The sequence below is a fragment of the Cololabis saira genome, chromosome 24 (assembly GCF_033807715.1).
Source record: "Cololabis saira isolate AMF1-May2022 chromosome 24, fColSai1.1, whole genome shotgun sequence".
In the NCBI taxonomy this organism is placed as follows: Eukaryota; Metazoa; Chordata; class Actinopteri; order Beloniformes; family Belonidae; genus Cololabis; species Cololabis saira.
The window spans coordinates 14,905,611-14,930,843 of NC_084610.1; the positions used below are offsets into that span (position 1 = coordinate 14,905,611).

Sequence of the window (25,233 nt, forward strand, 5' to 3'; positions counted from 1 at the left end):
TCCCATTTGGCTCATTGCAGATGCAGAAGCACTTAACTTACCCGTGCAGTCCAGTAATTTCCAATCTGAACCATGTGTAGCTTCGTGTAATCAGGTTATGACATGATGATTTGATTGTGTGAGATGTATCTCAGTCATTATCATGCAGGCTGCAAGAAGCTCATCAAGATGTGTTTAATCTTTTATCTTATCCAGAGCTCTCGTCTTCACAGCTTATGCTCTTTAATTGTTTGCACCAGTGGGTTAATACCGGGAGTAGTGACTGACCATGCAGAGGTCAGCCGCTGACGGCTTTATAAAGAGCTCTTTCAGTTGCCTTTTTTTTTTTTTTTTCTTTGGGATTATAAATCCCGAGGAAAAGGAGCTTTGCTTCAGTGGCATGCTTCACTGGCAGGGAGATGGGTGGAGGGTGTGGGAGTGAGTGAGGGGGTGTACTGGTGGGCTCTGGTGAGGAGCCAGGCGAGGCAGAGGAGAGGGAGCGAAGATGGAGGAGAAGTGGGCTGTGGTGATGGATGCCGTGCAGGACGGCGGAACGCTTGGCCTTACTGCATTTAAAGGGGTCCTGTTATCCCAGTGCGCACACACACACACAACGTCAGTGTCCTCTTCTGAACCCAAACACCTTTGAAAAGTGGCTGGATCGCCAACATTTTAAAATGTTATAGACAGACTGTCAGTTAGTTTTGTTGCACTTTGGTTACAAGTGCAACTTTATCATAAAAAATATATATTATGTAGGCCTGTGTTGAAAAAAAATCGATTTTCCGATTCTAAATCGATTCTCATATTGATTCCTAAAAATCGATTCATATGTCTAAAGGTTGATTTATTTATTTATTTATTTTTTAATTTTTCATTATTACATTACAACTTTTGGTATTTTTTTGTTTATGCCCAAAAAAGGAATGTTTTGTTGGACATGAGAATAACTGGTGCCATGTTTTTGCCTTTAAATATGTTTAAAGGTATGAAAACATTAAAGTGTTAGGTTATAATTGCATAAATTGTGTATATTTCATTACTTTATATACTGTCTTGGGGTTAAATTTGCATAAAATGCTAAAAACCAAATTGTCAAAAATTAAAAATCGAAACCGGAAATGGGAAAAATTAAAACGGAATGTGGGAAAAAATGAAACCGATTTCATACTGTTTGCTGCCCTGGATCTGTTTGATAATTCTGACCCACACGATGTTTCTGAAAGCAGTTCTATCAGCATTCTGGGAGGTGATTGGTCCTTACAGCATCATTAGCTGCCAATACTTGCTGTTGAATCTCAATATAATACTAGTAGTAATAGTTTGCATAACTACAGTCATATAATTCATGCAACAGCTCAAAAAACAGTTTTAATAACACTAACCCAAATCAATATCCGAATCGGATCGAATCAAATCTTGATAATCGTTTCTGAATCTTAAGAATCGGAATCGAATCGATTTTTGACATTTGAATCGATACCCAGCCCTAATATTATGAAAAAAAATCAAAGCTATGTCTTAATCTTAAATTGCTCGGCCTGAGTTGTAAGTATATGCGGTCAAACATCTTGTGCTAATCTTCCAATCTATTTCTCAGCTATAAAGTGAACACATTTCTCTCTCTAAATGTTAACACTATTCTATTGATTTGTGCTTCTAACATCTTTTGGCTCATCTTACTAAAGGTTTATAACACTGCTCTCATCAGTGTTGCTGTTTAAAATGTAAATTCTAGTTGTGCTACAAAATATTTTCCAAGAGTCCACAGGTCAAAGATATTTAAGTGTTCAATTGTGTGTTTTTCGAGAATCCAGCATTTACACTCATCTTAAAACAATTTGTCTTTGTGAATGCTGGAAATATTACATCAATATTGCCATATTTTTGTGCACAAAAATCTATAAAAGATGTGACTTGATTTCTGACCTTGTATGTAAGTTTGATGCTCCAATGTGAAGTAAAGGGAAGTTTCTTTGTCACAGGAAAAAAAACACATGCAACTTTATCTACTTAAAGGCTCCTTGAAGAGCAGCTTTCCCATACTTAAATAAAATCAAAACATAACAGTTTTAAATGACTAAACATGATTTTTCCATCATATAATCATTATCATAAGTCAAAAACATTGTACCATGTACCATACTGTTCATATATCTTCAAACTTGTTTTAATGACCTCCGACACACTTGCTGCTCCGCTTATCTTCCCGTCTCCCCTCGTTTATGACGTACCCACCTCAGACCTGCTGTGCCGCGTTGCACGCCACACTTTACACGCGTGTGTTTGTAACAACTGATGCCATTATTTGAAAGCCTTGAGGTGTTCGTCCTGTCGTCTGCTGGTGCAGCCTCGGCGAGTGTCGTTACGAGAATACAAGGCATGTCTGCAGCAGGCAGTTGAATAGATTTGGCTCCAAGGCAAAGTGCAGCAGCGCATAAAAAGACGGCTGACACACAATGTTCAAATGTGGGTTAAAGAGTTCCCAGTCATTTATGAAGGATTATTAACAGTTGGGATATATTTTGATAGCTAAACTTTTCCTAACTATGACACAGAGATCATTCAAGACATGTTAAATCCTACAAAGAATGATAAAACGTGCTTATGCAGCTCGCCAAACAAGTAGAGGCGGGGATGGAGCTCAGCTTTATGTCGATAACGAGTGTTTCCACCTAAACACAAAGCTCAAAGCACAAAGCTCATTGTATGCCACTGAAAAATGAACTGCCATTGGTCAACAAATAAGTACCTGCTGCCACTTAAAGGCTGAGATTGCTCACATTCCAGCGGTGCAAGAATCAACACTCGGAGACAAAAACTCCCAGTACCAGCAGCGGAAAAAGACACTCTTACCAGTCAGTCTTACCTTAAATCTTTGACGTTATAAATCATACTTCAGTAAAAAAAAAACTAATGCGATCGCAAGTATCTGTGACAAGTTAAAATAGCTTTGGACCTCTCAGGCTACTCTTTTAGCGGTAGGAACATATAAAAGCCGGCATTTTGGGTCACGCAGCTTTTTCATCACTCTGATCCGGATTTGTTAATTGCTGAACTGTTCAATTATTTGTTGAAGACTCAGCATGAGGTGTCGCTCACTGAAATTCACATAGCCGTTCCTGAGATATAGCCTTGCGCAAAAAACCCACAGTGCAGATATTGAAGAAGTGAACTGATTTATACTCAAAAAAGAAATATGTTTAAGAGGAATTAAAACATTTTTGGCATATTTAAAACAAAAGGGACCTGGAAAACCAGGGATAGTTTGGAAAGTCCAAATTAGATGTCATTTTCAAGCAGGACTCTGGAAAAATATAGTTAAGAAGGGGTTTGGGGTCCGTGTCTGACTTCTGCAAAGTCTGTGGTTGCTATCTGACTTTCTCAATGTGGGGTTATTTCAACACCTACAAGAGTTTCAGAAAGCTTCTGTGGAAAAGCTGGACGTAGATTTGTAAGGATAACGAGTGCTGCCTTCAAGTGATGAGGGCAAGAAGTTTGGCTCTTTGCATAAGTAAATATTTAAAGTACCAGTTCTAGGAAGTTTCACCTTAGACGCAGTTACAGTAGCTGCTTTGCTCAAGCGACCTCCAGAGTTATACCGTCCTGTTTAGAAGGGTCTCGTCGGGTTTCTCTCAGACGTCTAACAAATTTTAATGCATTTTGTGGGGTTTAGATTGCATTTGGTGGAGGTAGCTTGCACTTGAGATTTGGGGAATAGTCGAAGATCAGAACATGCTTAAAGAAATTGCAACTGGACAAAATGTTAAAAGGCCCGCCCCGTCTCATTTAATGCAGAACTTTCACATTTTTTCTAGTGTGGTTTAGTTGACAGTAAAAGTGAAACTGCACGGATGCATGAAGGAGAGAATCAGGTTAAACCTGCCTGCTAGTATTCACTACCACTGTCATGTATAAGTCTCATGTGTCTGGCTGGAGTTTGTTGTATGTTTTGCTTCTGTTAATGTCTTTAAAAAGGTTTTAGAGGATTTGGATCTGCATTAAGAAAAAAAACCGAAAGGAGGATTAGGCTGCTTTTAGGCAAAGTGTTGTGAATCAGGCATGAAGTGCAGAGGTTTAGGGATTTAATGTAGTTAGCCAAAGGCCTTGTGGGCATCATTGTGTGTATGTTTGCGCATCCCATTGCGTAACAGTCCCCTGCTCTAGAATTCTGCTCTTAATTTGGAGAATAGCACTGTCAGCTGAAAATAAGTTGCTTCTTTGTCAAGTATTGTTGAGTATTTTCTATGTTGTTGGCCACGTGTTGCGTACATTCCCTTACCCATCACTTCGGTTAGGGCTGGGCGATATGGACCAAAAGTCATATCTCGATATTTTCTAGCTAAATGGCGATACTCGATATATATCTCGATATTTTTTCTGTGCCTTAATTGGGGTTTCCCCCAAAGCATTATAGCATAGCATCTCTGTTAGCTTCATTTTTTTCTGAGGCAAACCCTTAAAAAAACAGTCAGTTTTAATACAAAGCCTCGTGCCAAATGTCACACAGGTTCCTTTATTAACAGAGGTCTGCACAATATCAACATGTATAAAACAAATGAAATAAAAATAAACTGCCTGCATATATAGAATAAAAATGCTTCTTGAATAAAATAAAACAAATATCCCTTTCCTGCATAACAATTAAATTAAAATACACTGTGCAATTAATACAATGTAGACAGTAACAGGCAGACTTTTCCACTGAGGTTGACAGTTGTGCAAATAACAAAACATTTGTGCAAATCTCAAATAAAACATTCAAGTCAATTTGTCACAAAATAAGCTATATCAAAATTATCAAAAAAAAAAATGTAAAAAAAAAAGATTTTTTTTTTTTTTTTTAAATCGATATAAACGATATTGTCTCGTACCATATCGTGTTTGAAAATATATCGATATATATTAAAATCTCGATATATCGCCCAGCCCTAACTTCGGTGTTACAAGGGGAACGTTTAGGTGGACCAAGCGAGACGTCAGTGTCAAAGCAGTATGCTTTGAAAAGAGAGGATGCACAGGAAACTGTAAACCAAATGGGCAGATTCAACGAGCAGTGACTGGGATTAAAGGGTCATTAATTTGCTGAAATGTTAACGAGCATTAATACCTAAAAAAAAAAAAAAAAGCAGAAACAAGATTGCAGTGAGCCAAAGAGGAAGGAGTTATTGATGAATGGATGACAGTGATATTCATTGAAAAATCACAGATCTGCATGATGCGGGGATGTGATACTTACGATTGATGCAGAGGAAAACCAGTGCAAACATGCATGTCGGGGGTAAAACCAAGGGGAAGAAAAGGCAAAGCTAACCTGTCAACGGCTGTATAAGATAGTGAAGAGTAAAACTAGATTTTATTTTTATCTGGGAGTTTGGGCCTTTAGGGAATTCAAGTTCTCATTAAATCAGTAATAGGTGCCAAAAGTACTAATTATTGTTCATGAATTCATTTTTTTGTTAATAAGGATGAATCGTTCAGAAGCTTTTTTTCCCCTCTGCTGGAGCTGGAAAAAAAGGATTTATATTTCATTTTATTTTAGAATTTTTCAAAGGGATGAGCCAGCAATTTGCATGTGATGGTGACAGGACAAGAAAAGTGTTGTGTCGAGCTTCAGCGCCTCATCTGCAATTCCTCGCCACACTTGTCAGCGGGCATGTTTTCAGCATGCAGGTCGCGTTCCGGGTGGTCTTGTCCTCCGTCTCATTGCTTGTCATGTTGTAGCAAGTTAGAGCCGTCAGCAAACGTCGAAGGACAGTCTTGCATTAGCGGCAATGGCTTTGCAGGGGACTCGAGCAAGTGCTCTGAAATAGTATTTCAATGTTGTTCACAGCAGTAAAGGAAAAAAAATCTGACTATCTCAAGGTAAGGTTTTTTCTTTTCTTTTTTTTTTTTGCAGACACAAGACAGACTTGTTAGAGAAATGAAAGATAAGGAGTTCCTGTGAACACCGGTTTCTATTCACTGAGTGGAGTGGGTCATTGGTTTCAGCCACAGATGTTAGTTTTCTATGCAGACCGAAAATAACAAATGCAAACCTACAATCAATCGTTGTTTCTTGCTCCTATTTTTGCAAACATTTTCTCCATATTTTGCACTCTGCATGATGGAGCTGCCGGTTCTTTTTTACAAGGTCGCTAAAATGACAAAGTAAACACTTTTCATGGATCACCAACTTCCCTTTTTCATGACAAGATTGAGAAATGTAGCATGTTTTGTTTCTTTGTTTGCAAAGTGCTGAGGCAGTTCCTTTTGTGGAGACGCTTGGGTCACTGGTTTTCAGCAGCAGAGGAGAAAACGACAAACCTTTTTTTGGGGGCATTTGAGGGTTATGCTCCATTAATGTGACATTTCCCTGAGAGGTCTTTCACTGTAACAATTGATTGCATTTAGGACTGCAGGGTGGAGCTGGGCTGCTTCTTGTAGGGGTTTAGATCAGGTGTTTGGCTTAAAAGTCTTGGTTCACAGAGTTTTTAGATATGAGGATTAGGGAGGAATCTGTAAATTTGATCCCATAACGATAAAAATAATCTAACCTTGTTTGATGGGATTGCATTGAAGGTTGAATATAATTTTTAACATATCACTTAAAATGAGGCCAATGAGTGGTCTGCGTGCTATCATATCAGTTTCCATTTCATTTGAATGAATTTTAGATACATTTTAGGAAGCATTGTCTGGCTTTTGCGGGTTTCATGTCTCGCTAGCAGGAAAAAAACACTCCAAGTAACTTTGGGGACCCATTGTAGTGGTCCTTCGGCAAACAAACAAAACAATGATGTGAGAGGAAGTTGGCTACCTGAGCTAGAAAAGGCATCGTGGTGGCTATGGAAATCCATCGTGGGTAAATCTCTAAAACTGTCGTAGGAGTGACTTTAGGTGTACCGTGCCGTACACTCAGCCCGCTCTCACATTATTCTCGTCTTAGTCATGCTTGAGCAAGATTGCCGCTTGCAGTCACGTCATCACGGCGTCACGTTGGGAACCCTGTTGTTTACTCAAAGCACTGTGTTAAGTGATTGTCGCAAGGAACTGTTGCATCCACAAGCCATTCATGGCAAGGCAAGTTTATTTGTATAGCACAATTCAACACAAGGTAATTCAAAGTGCTTTACATCAACATTAAAAGTGGAAAGACGCAGTTAAATAGTAAATAACAAATAAAATGATAAGAAAAGAGGTAAAATAATAAAAAGCATTAGTTTTTATTGCGTAACAGTCCCCTGCTCTTGAATTCTGCTCTTAATTTGGAGAATAGCACTGTCAGCTGAAAATAAGATGCTTCTTTGTCAAGTATTGTTGAGCATTTTATTTTGTTGGCCACGTGTTGCGTACATTCCCTTACCCATCACTTCGGTGTTACAAGGGGAACATTTAGGTGGACCAAGCAAGACGTCAGTGGTAAAGCAGTATGCTTTGAAAAGAGAGGATGCAACGGCAAGTTTATTTGTATAGCACAATTCAACACAAGGTAATTCAAAGTGCTTTACATCAACATTAAAAGCGGCAAGACACAATTAAACAGTAAATAACAAATAAAATGAAATAAAATGATAAGAAAAGAGGTAAAATAATAAAAAGCACAAGCATACAGTCAAAACGTACAAAGATCAGGTCAAATACAGTATTACAAAAGTAATCTGTAACCATTTGTACAGTGAATTAAACCAATTTGACAATTCTATGCCACAATGCCTGTTTCCAGGTCTTAATTCACACAACTTCATGTCTACGTTGTGTACATAATGTCCTCTACGTACAAATGCAGCCATGCCGGGCAAGCCCAGCACACTGCACCCGGTCCAGATGTGCAGGATACCGGCATCGTGCCGTGCCAGATGAATCAGACTTAAGGGGTCAATGGTGCTTGACAACAGTAATAATGTGGCCTCAACCTGAGTGTCTGTAGGGAGGGATGACTGAGCTGGACGTTGCAGAGCTTCTTTGTCACTTCATCAGCCCACTTAGTGTGGCGTTCTCACTCCCAGTGGACAGATGTGACGCGAGTATATGTACATATGAATATAGTGTGTCTTTCCAAGGTGTATTTTTCAATCATTAAGGTTCATTTTTGTCAGTAGAGATACGAACAAGAAACCACCAGCTGAATCTGTGTCAGTATAATTGAGATTTTGATTTGTTACTGTGTTTAACTATCGCACAAATTTCGATGTTCCTGTCTCGGATTTTTAACATGAGTAAATGAAGCTGCTGCACTCAACTTATTTATTATTTAGTATGCTTTTCTCCGAGTCTCTGTTAAGTTAAAAACACACACACACACGCAAAAGCATCCACCCGGATACTCGGCACTAAAGTTTCATTAAAACAAGACTTAGATTCAGTACAAGCAAGAATATTCTAATAATATTCCTTTAGATTGAAACCATTAGTTGCATTTTTATTGTGTGTATTTTTAAACACCCAACCTGTCAAACTCCTCTGATGTTTCAACAACATTTTTAATTGTAATTGACTTATAATGGAGTATGTGCTTACATCCCTAGAGAATTGACTTTTGTTTGGATCAAGTTCGACGGTAAATAGTTCCATCTGCTATCAGCATGTTTGCAGTTGTTTTCCTGGTGGTGTCAAATAAACGTGACTTTTATTTTCTTGCTAATGAGGGCTTTATATGCTGTGGAATTATAAGCAGGCCGCTTGAATAGCTCTTTTTGTCACTAAAATCACTAAAATATTTGTTAATGAGGCCTCACAGAAGCTGGAGTAGCACATTTTCTCTTATTCTCTTCAAAAATTCATTTGGAGATACTTAAATTTCCATGACCATAGCTTGAAATTGGACCCACTGAAGAGGTATTTGTGACTCAATGAAGAATACAATACTGATCCCTGCTTTCTTGCATCTTTAGATGAACTTAGCCGCGGATGGCGTCCGTCTCAACCGCGTCACACCTGCTGATATCTGGTTATGAGTTTGTTTCGCACCATCGAGGTGGCGAGTCTGCAGCGTGGCCTGCTTCTGTGGAAGGCCTAATGAATAATTAAGGACATGGGCTTATGTGAAGAAGTTCATTAAGATGCAAAGTCACACCGGTCTCCATGGCAGCAGGGCCATGTTATCAGAATCACGTCTGCTTTGGACCAACAACATGCAAAGTAGGACAGTGTGAGTCTGGGAGGTGTTGGATGCTGACTGGACTGGGCCATGTCCCTTTGCTGGATGAGTTGTTGAGACAATGGTAGAAAACAATCATCCCTTGGAGCCGAGCTTTTGGCTGAGGGCCAAATGCAGGGATGTCACAGTAACCGTGGGCAACATGAGGCCATTTAACACAAGTCTGAAAAGTACATAAAGAAAACCCAATGAAACTAAAGAGGAAAATGGGATTTAGTCATGTGACTAAATATGTCTGTTAGGGGTGGGTATTGGGAAGGACCTCACGATACGATACGCATCACGATACTTGAGCCACGATACGATACACATTGCGATATCCCGATTATGCGATATCCCGATTATTATATTCTACATAGTTCACCGAAAAATTTCAAAATGCATTACACATCTTAAAATCCAAGCTGTATATGTGTACATCAGATGATAGTGATGGATCTTAAAATCCGAGTTGCACGTTCATCAGATTATAGTGACAATTCATGGGACAAACTGAGTCAAAACAATGTTTTATTATAACTATACAAGCTAAAGTTACAACATATTTGTATATGTTTTTCATATTATTTACATCATATGAAATTAACATTAAATTTAGTATGAGGTTGCTTTAATTATGTGGCAAATGATAATAAACACAAGAAAGATGGGTATTAAAACCAAGGACAGGCACAGTGATCAGTCAGTATAGATATAAATCCATAAATAAATAAACCTCTGTCCATTATTTTTCATTTTTTAAGGACAGGCAATTGTGTTATATAAAAAATAAATTATAAAATGAAATAAAACGTGAAATAAAACCTGAGCTCAGTGCAGGGCCCTCCCAGGGTTGGTAGAGAGTGGCAATGCCCAGGACTGTCACTTAGGTAGGAGCACTGGGTGATATAATGGGAAAAAATCGGGGATAAAAAAATAAATAAATAAATAAATAAATAAATCGATATTCAAATTTTGAATATCGATATTGAATCGGCTGGAAAAGTATCGCGATATATTGCCATATCGATATTTTTGCCCACCCCTAATGTCTGTTGATAACAGCAAATCTAAACTTATACGTGGAAAATGTGAACGTAATATTAAATTGAGGTGCTTTTCAGTCAGGTGGATTGGATGTATCGTGATGCAAACGAGGCTGGTCGCTAAAGAGAAGGGTTGTCGATGCTTGTCAGAATGAGGAACTGTATTTGTCATTATGATGTAATTAACTCTGAATCGTAGAAATAAACTACGCGGTGAATGTCGGCAGCGATGTCTCAAGTGAAACTGAAGAAGTGTAGACATGACATGAAGCTTTTTGAACCGTTTCCTGCTGTCTGATCAACTTCCTCCCGAGTATTTCCTGATGCTGTGCGTGCCAACCTAACTTGATGTGATCATCTTTTATAGGTATTCTGCAACATTTTTTTTGTATATATAAATAGAGATGTTGCAATGTAGCGTGTAAAAGTTGCTCCACACGCTAGAAGGTCTCTGAAATCTTAACAGGTTTTCAAATTTGATTTAAAAAGCCCTCGCCGTGAACACACGACATTATGCAAAATCTCTGACACTCAAATGCAATTTCAATATAAAGAAGTGGAAGGAAAAAAAGAAGGGTTTGGATGAAGTCTTTGAGACAATCAAACCAAGAACGTAAAGTAATGAGAATAAATTATAATATTCTCAAATAATGAGAATCATGCATCTCGATTCTTGTTTTCAGCATCAGAGGTAGAGATGCTCTCATGGTGTTTGGCATATTTATTTTAAAAAGCAAAAAGGTAAAGTAAGAATTTGTGATTTGAAAGTTATGTCTAGCTGTCAACACCTTAGAACAACACCTTGACATTAAAAGTGAAAAACCTATTTATAAACTTGGAAAATGGATACTTTTTTACAGCCAATCCATAATTGATAGGCAAGACTACATCTACCACATATTTCTACTTTTTGCGCTTATGCAACAAGCTCTTAGTGTGTTTCAGCCCAGGAGAAAGCTCTTTCTCTCTCTTAGACCTGGAGTAATGCACTGGAATTAATCCCAACCTCCAGGGCCTGTTTCACCTTTATGGAATATCCCCGTAAACTACATTTTTAAAAGCAAGTTATTTTCAGCTCTAATCACAGATGTGCAGTGAATGGATGCAGACTTTACCTCCCTCAGCCATCTGGCCCCGTCTCAGTATATGACAGAGGAAGGTCGAGGGCTACGTGACCAGGACTCTGGATAGACATTAAAGCTGAAGATTATTATTTTGACAACGATGCAATATCATCGTCCGCTCGTAATCCCTGTGACATTTTCCTTAAGCACCTACATCTGGGAAGCAGAGTGGGAAAATAAACAGGGACCTGTGATTGCTGTAGGGTAGAGGGGTGGATGCTGGAGTATTGGATCCTGCTCTAAGACAAGAGCTGCCCTGCAGGTACTGGGTCGTCCCGGCCAGCTCTGCCTGGGGTGGGAAAGATGCTCAACATGGTTACTGTTGCTAACGTGGACAATTCATCTGTGCTGTTTACAGTGTGAAAACCTTGTTGATAGATGTTTCTAAGGAAGAGTATTAGGGCCAGGCAGGAGAAAAATAAAAATAATATTTTAGAAGAGGAAGATTCTTTTTTCATTATGCACTTCGAGAAAAAAGTCGAAATGTGGAGAAAAAAGTTGAAATGTCGAGATTAATGTTGACGTACAATTTCGAGAAAAAAGTCGAAATGTTGAGAAAAAAGTTGAAATGTTGAGAAAAAATTGATTTGAAACACACATCACATATATGTAGTTGCATAACTTCATAAACGTACCCATAACGTTCCACTCCAACGATGTAAGTTAGTTAGTTAGTTACGGCTGCTGCTGCATAGTTGTCAGTCGCTCTCCTAACTGGATTAGATGGGCCAGAGGAGACATTTCCACTTTATTCACGAAATTGTATTTCAACTTTATTCACGAAATTTCGACTTTATTCTTGAAATTGTAATTCAACATCTTTCTCGACATTTCGACTTTTTTCTCGAAGTGCACAATAAAAAAAAATCTTCCCCTCTTAAAATATTTTTGGCCCTAATACTCTTCCGTATGTTTCAGACACATTTTGGACACAAAAGAACCCCCTTGGCTGGAGGGTTTAAAGTTCATGACCTTCCAATGTTTCTCTATGGAGCTGAAAGCTGCAGATGTTTTTACTGATGCTGAGTTGGCGATGCTTCAGCTGGCCAGTCCAGCCAATCTGTTTGATAATTCTGCCCCACAATGTTTCTGAAAGCAGTTATATCAGCATTCTGGGAGGTGATTGGTCCTTACAGCATCATTAGCTGCCAATACTTGCTGTTGAATCTCAATATAATACCAGTATTAATATGTTGCATAACTACATGGTCATATAATTCATGCAACAGCTCAAAAAAACAGTTTTAATAACACTAACCCAAATCAATATCTGAATCGGATCGAATCAAATCTTGATAATCAATTCTGAATCTTAAGAATCGGAATCGAATCGATTCTTGACATTTGAATCGATACCCAGCCCTAATATTATGAAAAAAATCAAAGCTATGTCTTAATCTTAAATTGCTCGGCCTGAGTTGTAAGTATATGCGGTCAAACATCTTGTGCTAATCTTCCAATCTATTTCTCAGCTATAAAGTGAACGCATTTCTCTCTCTAAATGTTAACACTATTCTATTGATTTGTGCTTCTAACATCTTTTGGCTCATCTTACTAAAGGTTTATAACACTGCTCTCATCAGTGTTGCTGTTTAAAATGTAAATTCTAGTTGTGCTACAAAATATTTTCCAAGAGTCCACAGGTCAAAAATATTTAAGCATTCAATTGTGTGTTTTTCGAGAATCCAGCATTTACACTTATCTTAAAACAATTTGTCTTTGTGAATGCTGGAAATATTACATCAATAATGCCATATTTTAGCTCAAAAAAACAGTTTTAATAACATGATATCGAATCGAATTGAATCAAATCCTTATAATCGATTCTGAATCTTAAGAATCGATTCTTGACATTTGAATCGATCCCCAGCCCTGGGAGACAGGAGCTTTATGTGGCGATTTGTGCGGGAGCTACTATACAAAGTGGCTGCTATCACATGCTTCGCCTCTTTGTTTGGCTGTTGGTTGATCAAATGGTGTCTGGAGGGAGTTTCTTCTGGTTATTCTCCCTGGAAGTCAGAGCTGAATTCAAAGGAAGGAGACTAATACTTTCCATTAAAGAGCAAAACCGTTGGGATGATTGGCCAGGATAGGTTTGGCTGAATTAAAAATAACTTTTCTTCTTGAGTGTTTATTGACATTGACTATGTTGGCAGAAGTCTGATAGTTTCTTGCAGTCTTACTTTAAAACCTGTATTATGTCACCCATAACCCAGATGCTGTCGAACTTATTTTTCACCAGAAGATTAAAATCTTAACTCTGTTTTTCTGAAATAAGAGAACATTTCCTGAAAATGATGATGAAATCTGTGTAACACTACCCTGGAAATCGCGTGCGATCTTTAACTTCACTACAAAAATTAGATTGCCTTGAAATAAGCATTACTTTCTTTACTGCTGCCATTGCGGCTTTGCTTTTGTCACATTTGTGCCCTTTTGTTGGAGGAAAATGGCACAAATCCAGACAGTTAACATATGCTTAATCAGTGTTGCTAAGCTTAAAACTGAAATGGAGAGTTGAAATATCCCTTAATGACACCCAGAGCGAGGTGTTTGGGAGTGAACGGATCCCTCTGGTTTCACTGTTTCAGGTTTGTCTTCCTCCACCTTCCCTGGAGCCTGTAGTTTAAACAAAAAACATTCTGCTGGTCGTTATATCATAATCTCAAGTTGTAAAAAGAACATGCATTATTCAGCCCTAGTTGGCTGTCATCAGTTTTTCTCTTGGCTGCTGCTGGCGGCCGCCGGTGGGCTTCTCGCCAGAAAAATGAAGATCCTGAATTAGAAACCAGAATGTAACTGAGAGGGGATACAGTATATGTGCATGTGCAAGAGCTGCACGCCTCCCTTCTCTTCTCTCCGGAGATCAAAGGGCGTTGGAAAGCTCCCCAACAAAGGAAAACTAAAGCAATGATGTATTCTGCAGAAAGGTAAACACAACACATCCCTGATAAACATCTCTGAAGCCTCCCCTCCTCGCCTGCACCCATCCAACATCAGCACCAGCCTCTTCCTCCCCTCCCCCAACGAGACATCCCAACGCCTAGGGCTGGGTATCGATTCAAATGTCAAGATTTGATTCGATTCGATTCCGATATTGATTTGGGTTAGTGTTATTAAAACTGTTTTTTGAGCTGTCGCATGAATAATATGACTGTAATTATGCAACATATTAATACTAGTATTGAGATTCAACAGCAAGTACTGGCAGCTAATGATGCTGTAAGGACCAATCAGCTCCCAGAATGCTGATAGAACTGCTTTCAGAAACATTGTGTGGGTCAGAATTATCAAACACATCCAGGGCAGCAAACAGAGGCGTATGAATTGGGTTTTATTTTTTATTTTTCCATTTTCTGTGTTGCCAGCTCCTGGTTCAGGCTGAGAGACTGAGAACCTGCTGAAAACCTATCCACGCTAAAATCCTTTGCATGCATGCTTCAAAGAAATACCTGATAAGTAAGGCTGGGGATCGATTCAAATGTCAAGAATCGATTCGATTCCGATTCTTAAGATTCAGAACCGATTATCAAGATTTGATTCGATTCCGATATTGATTTGGGTTAGTGTTATTAAAACTGTTATTTGAGCTGTTGCATGAATTATATGACTGTAATTATGCAGATCCAGGGCAGCAAACAGAGATGTATGAAATCGGTTTCATTTTTTCCCACATTCCGTCTTAATTTTTTCCATTTTCGGTCTATTTCGGTTTTTATTTTTTGAGAATTTGGTTTTTAGCATTTTATGCAAATGTAACCCCAAGAACGTATATAAAGCAATGATAACTGAAAACTTTAATGGTTTCATACTGTTAAACATATTTAAAAAAAATCCAAAAGTTTGAAATAAATAACTAAGAAATAAATAAGTAAAATATGCCTTTCAATATCCAATTAAAGTGCAAAAAAAAGAAATTGCAACAGCTCATGTATGAATTAAATGACCTGACTACTGGGAAAGTTCACTGGGCGAAAATGTAATAATGAAAAAAAATCGATCTTAGATATACGAATCAATTTTTAGGAATTAATATGAGAATCGGTTTTAGAAATCGGAAAATCTTTTTTTCAACACAGGCCTAGTCAGCTCCAGCCTCTTCCTCCTCCAACGAGACTCCCAACGCCATCAGCTCTGCAGACGGCACAGCTCTGCTGTTCCGGGCTCGTCTCATGAATTCACACGGAAATGCAGGCCTTTCTTTCTTTTCTTTGTCCAGTCATGCAGACATGGCAAAGGAAACGTGACTGTGTTAAACGGCAAGATAAGAAACATTTTTCATTCAGAATGTGTTTGTTCCTGCTTTGTTATTAGGTGTCAAAAGAGCTGGGTCTGACCAGGAAACAAACAAACCTTTAGTCGGGATGTGTCATAACCTGCTGTGAGATTACAAGCCTGCAGCTGTCTCTGACCTATTTATGAATCTAATGAATGGAAGGTGAAAAGAGCCCTTTGTGTGTGTTCTGGGGACGTGCTTATGATTTCCTCTTGACAGGAGGTGGCTGATATAAGCACCTTTGCTTTGTGACATACTGGAAAATATGTCACCCCTGCTCACACTTGGTCTCACAGCGACTGGATGCAGATAACACGACATCTAAGGTTTTTATTTGTTAAAATCTTCTGACTCGAGTGCATGACGGTTTTCTCTTTCTCTTCTTTCTTTCTATTGTTACAAAGTTGTGCCTAAAGCCAGAGGCATTTGATAAGCTTTGTGTAGATTGCTCAGAGGTTTCCAGTGAAAAGTCTTGTTGAACTAGTTAACGGCATCAAAGGCACTGCAGGGCTCAAGAAAAGTTTGATGGCTAAAGCCAGTTGATGGATCCTCGTGCGTTTGTTTTCAGGAGGAAATAAAGATGGCAGGCGGTGATGGTAATCAGGCTACGCTTTATGTACAAAACACAGAAAACAAGGAAGTATGTGATGACTGATGACGGTGAGACCAACGGTTATCAGAATGCAGCTGCCCGTCTTTTAACTAACACTCAAAGACGTGAGCACATTACTCCGGTCCTCTGTTCACTCCATTGGCTTCCTGTCCATTTCAGAATTGATTTTAAACGTTTAATGTTTGTTTTTAAAGCCCTCAACGGCCTTGCCCCACCCTATGTATCGGAGCTTTTAACGGTGCGTGAGCATGGCAGGGTGTTGAGATCCTCAAACCAACTGTGGTTGGAAGTGCCCAGGTCAAAGTTCAAGTGCTGCAGGGACTGAGCCTTTTCAATTTCAAAAGTTTATGCTGCCACTCTAGTGTGGTGACACTTTTTACTCTTTTTCTTTTATTCTATTTATTTTTTTGCCTTGTCTTATGATTGTATGTTGTATTTTTGTATGTTTTATTCTGTAAATCACTTTGGCTCACCTAGAGGTGGCTGTAAAGGGCTATATAAATAAAGTACATTTACATTTACATCTTTGCTAAAACCTATGTAAAGGAACATGTCATGGCCTTTAAAAAAAAAAAAGCAGGTTTTTTTTCTTTTTGTCGTTGATATTTCCCCTCGATAGCGTGCAGGTCGTTTGATTAGAGCTTGTGGTTTTCTTATTCTCACTTCTGTTGAGCCTCTGTGGGGTTAATCTGGCAAGAGATGAGCTTCATGCGTTGAAATAGACTAAATGTCTGTCACCCAACCGCGGCTAGAGCCACCACATGTACAAGAAGAGGAAGCAGGTGTTTATTTGCAACGGAGGTCGTGCTTATGTCTTTTATTCTTTATTTCCCCCCTCCCCCGTCCCCCTCTATAGCCATGTGCAAAAAGCCAAAATAGAAAAATGTCTTCTTGCCTTCTATTTCTGTCTGCGAGTTTGCAGTCCATCTGGGTTTATTATGAGTCATATTTGTATCAATCTGCCAAAACAGCGAAATTAAAGTAAGTTTTAAATTACGACAATAGACTTAACTGGAAAACAACAACGCAGCTCATAAATTGATGGCATATATTGACTTTTTTATGAGCCAGTTCCCTCTCTCATATTGATCATGCCGTAGTTTCATAGATGAGTAATCAGTCTCGGACGAATAGATCTAAACAATATTGACTCAAACATGTGTAGTACTCATGTTGAATGTGGCGAGACTTAAATATTATATTTCCAGCTTGTTAACGGTTGTTTCTTTCATCGTATTTAAAAATGGAAATTGACATTCTTTAGATTTTTAAGCATTGTGTACTTTTCTCACATTATTCAACTAATAAAACAGGAGATTAATGAGGATAAATGATGGCTGGAACCTTTGCACAGCAGTCAGGCATGACTAATTCATCTCTGTCATTTTACCTTCAGCAGATTTTATATTAAAGGACAATAAACGGTTAGTTCTCCCTTCCATGCATCATAAAGTGCTGTGAACATGTAGAAACGCTGACAGCTGTGCTCATTTATCAAGGAGTTACACCCATGTGAACCCTTTTGCTAAATATCACGGTGCAACAGCAAGAAGAGGGTGTGTTTACAACTCTGCGGCCTCACAAGTCAGCAAGGGAGATGAATGGCAGGCTATCCAAATGTTAGTGTTTTGAGGGGACTACACACCAGTCTTTCTCCATGTTTTCCATCGAGCCACATCAATCATAAACATCCCAGTGAAACAAGGCTGCTCTGTGTCCTCTAGTCCACGTCAAAGCTGCACTTATCTAAGGTTGTTTAAGCATTAAAGCCTGCACTATTGGCCCCTTGGACACGTGCCATCTTGATGTTAGTTTAAAGTCAGACAGCATGGGACAGTAAAACCACCCAAAATGTCCGTCCCCCTTCTAGGGCTGAACGATTTTTGAAAATAATCTAATTGCGATTTTTTTCCTCAATATTGCGATTGCGATTTAATATGCGATTATTTTTTCAAGGTCCTGTTCTCATGTATTTTTCAACTACACAAGCAATAAATTGGTCTGTTTTATAATAAACAATGTCAGATTTATTTAAAGCACAGATTACAACAATAAAGAAAACAAATCTGTGGCTTTACCCAGTACTGAAGTTGAGGGGGGATGAGGGGAATGGCATCCCCCCTGAAATAAAAACGGTCCAAATCATCCCCCCTGAAATAAAAACGATCCAAATCATCCCCCCTGAAATAAAAACGGTCCAAATCATCCCCCCTGAAATAAAAACGATCCAAATCATCCCCCCTGAAATAAAAACGGTCCAAATCATCCCCCCTGTAAAACTGCCATCCCCCCTTTCCATCTCTTATGTCATTTCATCAATTAATGTAGTTTTACTGCTATTTCAACATTTAGTCATTACCAGAAAAATAACTTATTTGACAATTTTCACCTGTTTCAAGTAAATTTTCACTTGAAATAAGTAGAAAAATCTTTTTTTTATCTTCTCATTACAAGTAAAAAAATCTTGTTCCACTGGCAGATTTTTCTACTTATTTTAATTGAAAATCTACTGTAAACAGGTGAAAATTGTTGTTTTTTCCAGTGATGAGTCTTGTTTTAAGTGTAATGAGATTTTTTTACTAAAATGAGACATTTTAACTAGAAATAAGACAAATATTCTTGTTAAGATTTTGAGTTTTTGCAGTGATCCATTTTACTTATCCTGTGAAGGACAGAGTCATATTGATAAGTTCAGAAAAGTGTTTTTATTGTTGTGTTTTGATGTATTTGATGTAAGCCCAGTGGATATTTAAAGCTTACAGAAGGCTGCATTTAACTGCTGCTATGTCATTCCTGCAGTATTTCTGCAGGTGCTTTGGTCACTGCTATTATTTGTAATATATTATATTATTTGTAATCAGTACAAATTATCTGTCCCCATATGATAAAATCCACCATGCCCCCTGATTTTTTTTTTTTTTACAACTCGAGTACTGGCTTTACCTCTAACCCAATCGCACGACACCAAACCGGGTTAAACTTTAGCCAAAACGAGGCGTAGTTTAATAGAAAAACACAGAAAAACTCCCACAGGGAACAAAAAAACTTCCTCACAGGAAACTCAGAACTTCTTCACAAATAACTCGAAAATCACATGGAAAAAAACCCACCAGCAAACTAACAAACAAACCAACAAAGCTCAGAGTTAACAAAACCAACCAGCAATGAACTCGCAGCCCCGCTCTCCTCCGACGGGCTGCAGGTGTGGTTTAAAGCTGATTTATGGTTCCGCGTTACACCAACGCAGGGTACGCAGTACGTACGGCGCGCGACGCCGCGTACCCTACGGCGTAAGCTCTGCGTCGATTTAACGCGGAACCATAATTCAGGCTTCACAGCGCTGCTCCACTGTCCGCCGGCGCCCGGCTCCTCGCCACGCCGACTCCGCGGTCATATATTTAATAAATGTATAAAGCCCATATATCTATAAAGCCCTGCCTGGCTGAGCCCTAACACTGAGGCCATGGTAGAAACAGTAGGTTACAGGCGGACATGCGGCACTGTTGACTTTTTTCCCTGCCGGCAACGTGACCAGATCACGTGACCAGATCACGTGACTGGTCAAATCGCAGCCTTTGCGGTTTGAAAATCTCGTTTTATCACATCGCGATATTATCGCAAATGCAATTAATCGTTCAGCCCTACCCCCTTCACAGTAACTGCTGATTCATCCTCATTTAACGGTGTTTTTCTTGTAATCATGTCTAGTGCGCGTGGGACGGGGTTGGGAAGGGAACTCCTACATTATCTGTGCTTAGCAAACCAACCATCTGACTCGTCTCTCCCTCCCGTCTGCCTGTTCTGCAGGAGGACGCCGCGAGCCAGACTCGGTCCTCTGAGATGTTACTGAGCGACAACAATGGGCCAGAGAAGGAAATCCAGCCGCTGAGGCCAATGAGCTGTTTTCCGCTCTCTGAAAAAACCACAGCAGCTACGCCGACTGACTGACGGAGCCATGGCCCCCCTGGTGTTCTGATCCTCCTTCCCCGACTGACCTCTGCACCTTTTCCTTCGGCCATATTGAAGACACTGCGTCCCTCGCAGCTCTGCGGCAGGTTCAGCATGGCGACACCCTTTCTGTGGAAGCTGTCGTCCCAGAAGCTGGGCTTCTTCCTGGTCAGCTTCGGGTTCATCTGGGGGATGATGCTGTTGCACTTCACCATCCAGCAGCGGGCCAGCCACGAGAACAGCGCCGTGCTGCGCCAGCAGATCCTGGACCTGAGCAAGCGCTACATTAAAGCTCTGGCTGAGGAGAACCAGAGCGTCATGGACGGACCGTATGTGGGAACCATGACGGCTTATGGTGAGTACCGAGCTTTTTGATTCATATCAATATCAATAACACGCTACTTTAAAGGAGACAGGATGTGACGTTTGTTGCAAAACTTCACATTTTTAGGTAATAAAAGTTTGTGGGATGTGGATATTTAGCAAAAGAGAAGCTGAATTATCAACCTTTAGTCCTCTGGTCATAGCAGCCAGTTTTAGGGGGTGGAGTTGAACAGTTTTGGGGGTGGAGTCAGCTGCTTGAACAGGGCCTTAACCTTCTATGACCTACCATAGAAGTCTGCCTAAGCATATTTTTACATTTCTGCATGCTAGGGCTGGGCGATATATCGAGATTTTAATATATATCGATATATTTTCAAACGCGATATGGTACGAGACAATATTGTTTATATCGATTTAAAAAAAAAAAAAAATAAATATTATTCTTTTTTTTTAATGATTTTGATATAGCTTAATTTTGTGACAAATTGACTTGAATGTTTTATTTGAGATTTGCACAAATGTTTTGTTATTTTCACAACTGTCAACCTCAGTGGAAAAGTCTGCCTGTTACTGTCTACATTGTATTAATTGCACAGTGTATTTGAATTTAATTATTATGCAGGAAAGGGATATTTGTTTTAATTTATTCAAGAAGCATTTTTATTCTATATATGCAGGAAATTTATTTTTATTTAATTTGTTTTATACATTTTGATATTGTGCAGATCTCTGTTAATAAAGGTACCTGTGTGACATTTGGCACGAGGCTTTGTATTAAAACTAACAGTTTGCCTCAGAAAAAAATGAAGCTAACAGAGATGCTATGCTATAATGCTTTGGGGGAAACCCCAATTATGGCACAGAAAAAATATTGAGATATATATCGAGTATCGCCATTTAGCTAGAAAATATCGAAATATGACTTTTGGTCCATATCGCCCAGCCCTACTGCATGCTATACTGCCCTTTTATGGAGTATGGTTATTTTCTAAGCATCAAAACAACACATATAAGCCAATCCTTAATAATCTGTATGTTACAAGTCCATAATAACTAAAAAACATTCTAAAAAGTGCAAGTGGGCTTGTATAGTGAGTGTGTAGTGCGTGTATGGTGTGGGTGTGGGTTGTCACTGAGTAATCTTTCGTGAAAATCTCTGATGAAAAAGAACGAACGAGCGCAAATTCAAACCGACTAGTTTCCCGGGAGAATGACGTCACTTCCCTTTTCGCGGCAAGTGGAGTGGAAAAATTAAAACTCTGGGACACTAAATGCAAGATATGTAAGTGAAACTCTTCCTGTTTAACATGCAAAAAGAATTATTTCTTTGTTTTATTTGGTTGTAATTGTACATTGTATAGCCGGTCTTAAAGGGTTAAAAGATGGTGCTACCGTCTTTCAAGGTACAACAAAGCCAGCATGGTTGGGTGGAGATGAACAGGGGGAGGCAGGATAATCTCTCTCTGATCTGGTTCTGTGATGTCACAGTACCTGCAAACCTGAATAGCTTATTAACAAAGTCTTAGGGTTTTGTTCTGTTGGAGTGTTTGAGTTGATACTGTCTTTACACCATCCTATAATATGTCCCCTCGGAGAGATCTGGACTGATCGTTAAACATGGATTTTAAGCTTTAAAGCAAAGCCAGTTCTTCTTTTTAGTCGTTTATCCTTTTAACCGCTGTAAACATTACTCTCCGCCCACACTGTAGAAAGTATTGCATTGACTTGTCAAAGAAACATGCAAATCCTTGAATATCTGAATAGATACAGACACCGTCTGCCTCCATCAGGGATGGTTGATATATCTGGAAAGCGCTCGAAATGTTTTCATTTATTTTCTTTTACGAAGGCAATAATATAAATAAAGTTGCAACCCCTCCATAAAGCTATTAATTACTTCTATCCCCTTCTGGCTTTTACATCTCCTTTTAAATTTAATGGTTCCACTTGTCTGCGTCGCGATGGGGCACAATGGAGGCGACTCTGGAAGATTTAACGCTGATGCAGCTGCACCAGAGGATAAAACTGTAATAGCGCAGGTAGAGAAGACGCGTCGATAAGTTATTCGTCCCATTAATAGACCCGTGTGGCTCGATGGAGGCTTCATTAGAACGCCGAGATTGGAATTGATTGTTCTGTAATTCCCAGGGAACGACTGGATACAGTAAAGCTGCTGCAGATTAAATCCACTCCAAACGAAACTGAAGAAGACGCAGGAGTGCGTAAAAGAAAGCAGCGCTATGTCAGGGATTCTAATCCCGTTTACTCATTGGTCCATGCAAAATATGTTAAATGTTCAACTCTATGTGTAAATTAGCATCAAGTTGACTGAAGAGAGTAAGTTGTTGATTCATACACCCCCAGATTCAGACCAGGAGTTTTAGATACAGGGTTTCCGCAGGGTTTTAAAAAGTATTAAAAAGTGATAAATGAAAATTGCCAAATTTAAGGCCATTAAAAGTGTTAAATTCACTGTCAGAGGTATTATTTTTTTTAAATTGGTATTATTTTTTACCTTTTACATTTTAAGCAGTCTATTTTATTGTTATTCACAAAGTGAATTAAATGTGAAACATCTGGTCAACATGAATGAGTCTATAAATCTGTTCTGTATAGTGTTCTATAGTTCAAAATCTGTATTAATGTTAAAAGGTTTGTGATTAACACTTAAAGTTGTGACAGTTTTTTTTTAAATCTGAAGGTAGTGAAAAAGGTATTTAATTGGTATTAAATTTAACATAAGGATTGCTGTATAAACCCTGAATAACAGCTATATCTTTACTCATAGACAAACAACACTTTAAATCATTTGGAAAACTTAAAAAAGAGTTTGGATTGGAAGATGCCGATTTATACAGATATTTACAACTGAGACACTTTTATGACACAGAAATAAAGAAGGAAATCTCACTGAAAGGGAATGATGTGATTGAGGTGTCGACAGGTGCTTATAAGCAAACTCCTTTTAAGAATGGTCTCCAAACTGTATAGAGGTTTACTGATTTACTGAAGCAACAGGGAAAAAATACAATGTACATAAAAGCGAAATGGGCAAAAGAATTAAACATAGAGTTGTCAGAGGGGGATTGGCTCTCCATGAATAAGACCAACACACCTCAACCAGCTCCAAAAGATGGAGGGAATTTGGTTGGAAAACTTTATTTCGTTTTTTTATTACTCCAAAGATTAAAAATAAACAACTGGGTGAGCAACAATATTATACAATAACCACTCTCACATTTTCTGGTCATGTAAGAAAATACAGGTATTTGGGGATGGGATCCTAAGAGCCATGGAGAAAGTTTTGGGATATGAGATTCCTAAAGATCAATGAGTTATTTACTTAGGACTGATTCCAGAGGATGTAATAAATAAAGGGGACATTTACATTTTTAACATTCTATCTCTTACAAGAAATTGTCTGAAGATGGATTCACCTGGACTGAGCCAATGGTTGGACATTGTAGAAGAAAAACGATCAATGGAACAAATTACCTACAGCCTCCGACTTAAAACAGATGTACTTAGCAAGATGGACAAAATGGCCTGATATAAGACAGTAGTGTCTCCCTGCATTATTTTCTTGTATTGTTGTATACCTGTTTTTATTGTTTTTTTTCTCTGAAAATTGAAAAATAAAGTAAAAAAAAAAAAATTGCATCACGTTCCCGTATGCTGGATTATAGAGTGTATGCATTGGCGTCACTTCCCCACTGGACCAGCCTCCTTACTCGCAGTGAGTGGCAAAACATCAGCAAAAACAGCTGCAACTAGTAGGAGAAACGACAGGATAACAGCCGATTATGGGCTTAAATTAAAGGCAGTTGGACTTGACAGTGACCCGTACAGTTACCAAGAACCAGTGGTCCATGGACATTAATATCCAGTTTCCTGATATTTATATGTACTTAATTTCTACGCCGGGGAAATACACGAAGCAAAGCTTGAAGGCATACAAAAGTCTTGACGCTTGGTCCTACTTCAAGGCAGGATTTGTTGGTGAAATTAAAGTGATGAGGACACCGAACTTTATGATTTGACCGTTTAACGTTAGCTACCCAAAAATCCAACATCCAACATTTCTGCCACTCAGTGGGCGCATCTGTGACGCATCTGTGACGTCATGCACATTCCCTCTATTCTGAATAGCTTTTAAGAATGCTGAAAGTCATGTGGCGTAACTGTGTACTCCATTAAATATTTACGTGATGTGTTATTTGCAAAGGTCCCATCCAGAGATCTGCTCGCATCATCAGCCAGCATGTGGAGGGAAAACTTTAAATTACAGTTTTTCTTCCCATTTGTGATGCATTGATCACCCCCCACCCCCTTCCCTCCCTCCTTCCCTCTGCTGACCAACTGCTCAATATCTCAGAGAAAGCCATTAGCTATCAGGGCAGCATGATGGGCCTTGTGCTTCCTGCCTTTGCCTTGATCTGATTTGTACTGACTTGAGGGGAAACGGGTATCTTCTCGCACTAATCCAAAGATGACTCATGGAATCGATGGGAATTTAATAGAGTAATAAATATCCCCAAAGCTGATTTGGGGAAACTGGTTGCTTTATTTGTGGGGATAATTGTAGGGCTGCACGATTCTGGACAAAATGAGAATCACGATTTTTTTGCTTAGAATTGAGATCACGATTCTCTCACGATTTTTTCCAATATAAAATTTATTGCACTTATTACTTTAACTTTGCAACAGCTGAACAAAAATATAATAACAATAAACATCTCTTGTCTTCTTTACACAAACCTTTGAATAATTTAAACAATAATAACAATTTTGAACAATATTTGTTC

The 25,233-nt window shown here is 38.8% G+C and overlaps 1 protein-coding gene across 1 annotated transcript in view; it reads left to right on the forward strand.

The window, feature by feature from the left end:
* Positions 1-25,233, forward strand: part of mgat5 (alpha-1,6-mannosylglycoprotein 6-beta-N-acetylglucosaminyltransferase) — a 114,062-nt gene that overhangs the window by 3,227 nt on the left and 85,602 nt on the right. Inside the window, exon 2 of the mRNA XM_061715719.1 lies at positions 19,964-20,459. Coding sequence (XP_061571703.1) covers positions 20,219-20,459 — 241 coding nt within the window. The 5' untranslated portion in view covers positions 19,964-20,218. The remainder of the gene's footprint in view (positions 1-19,963; positions 20,460-25,233) is intronic.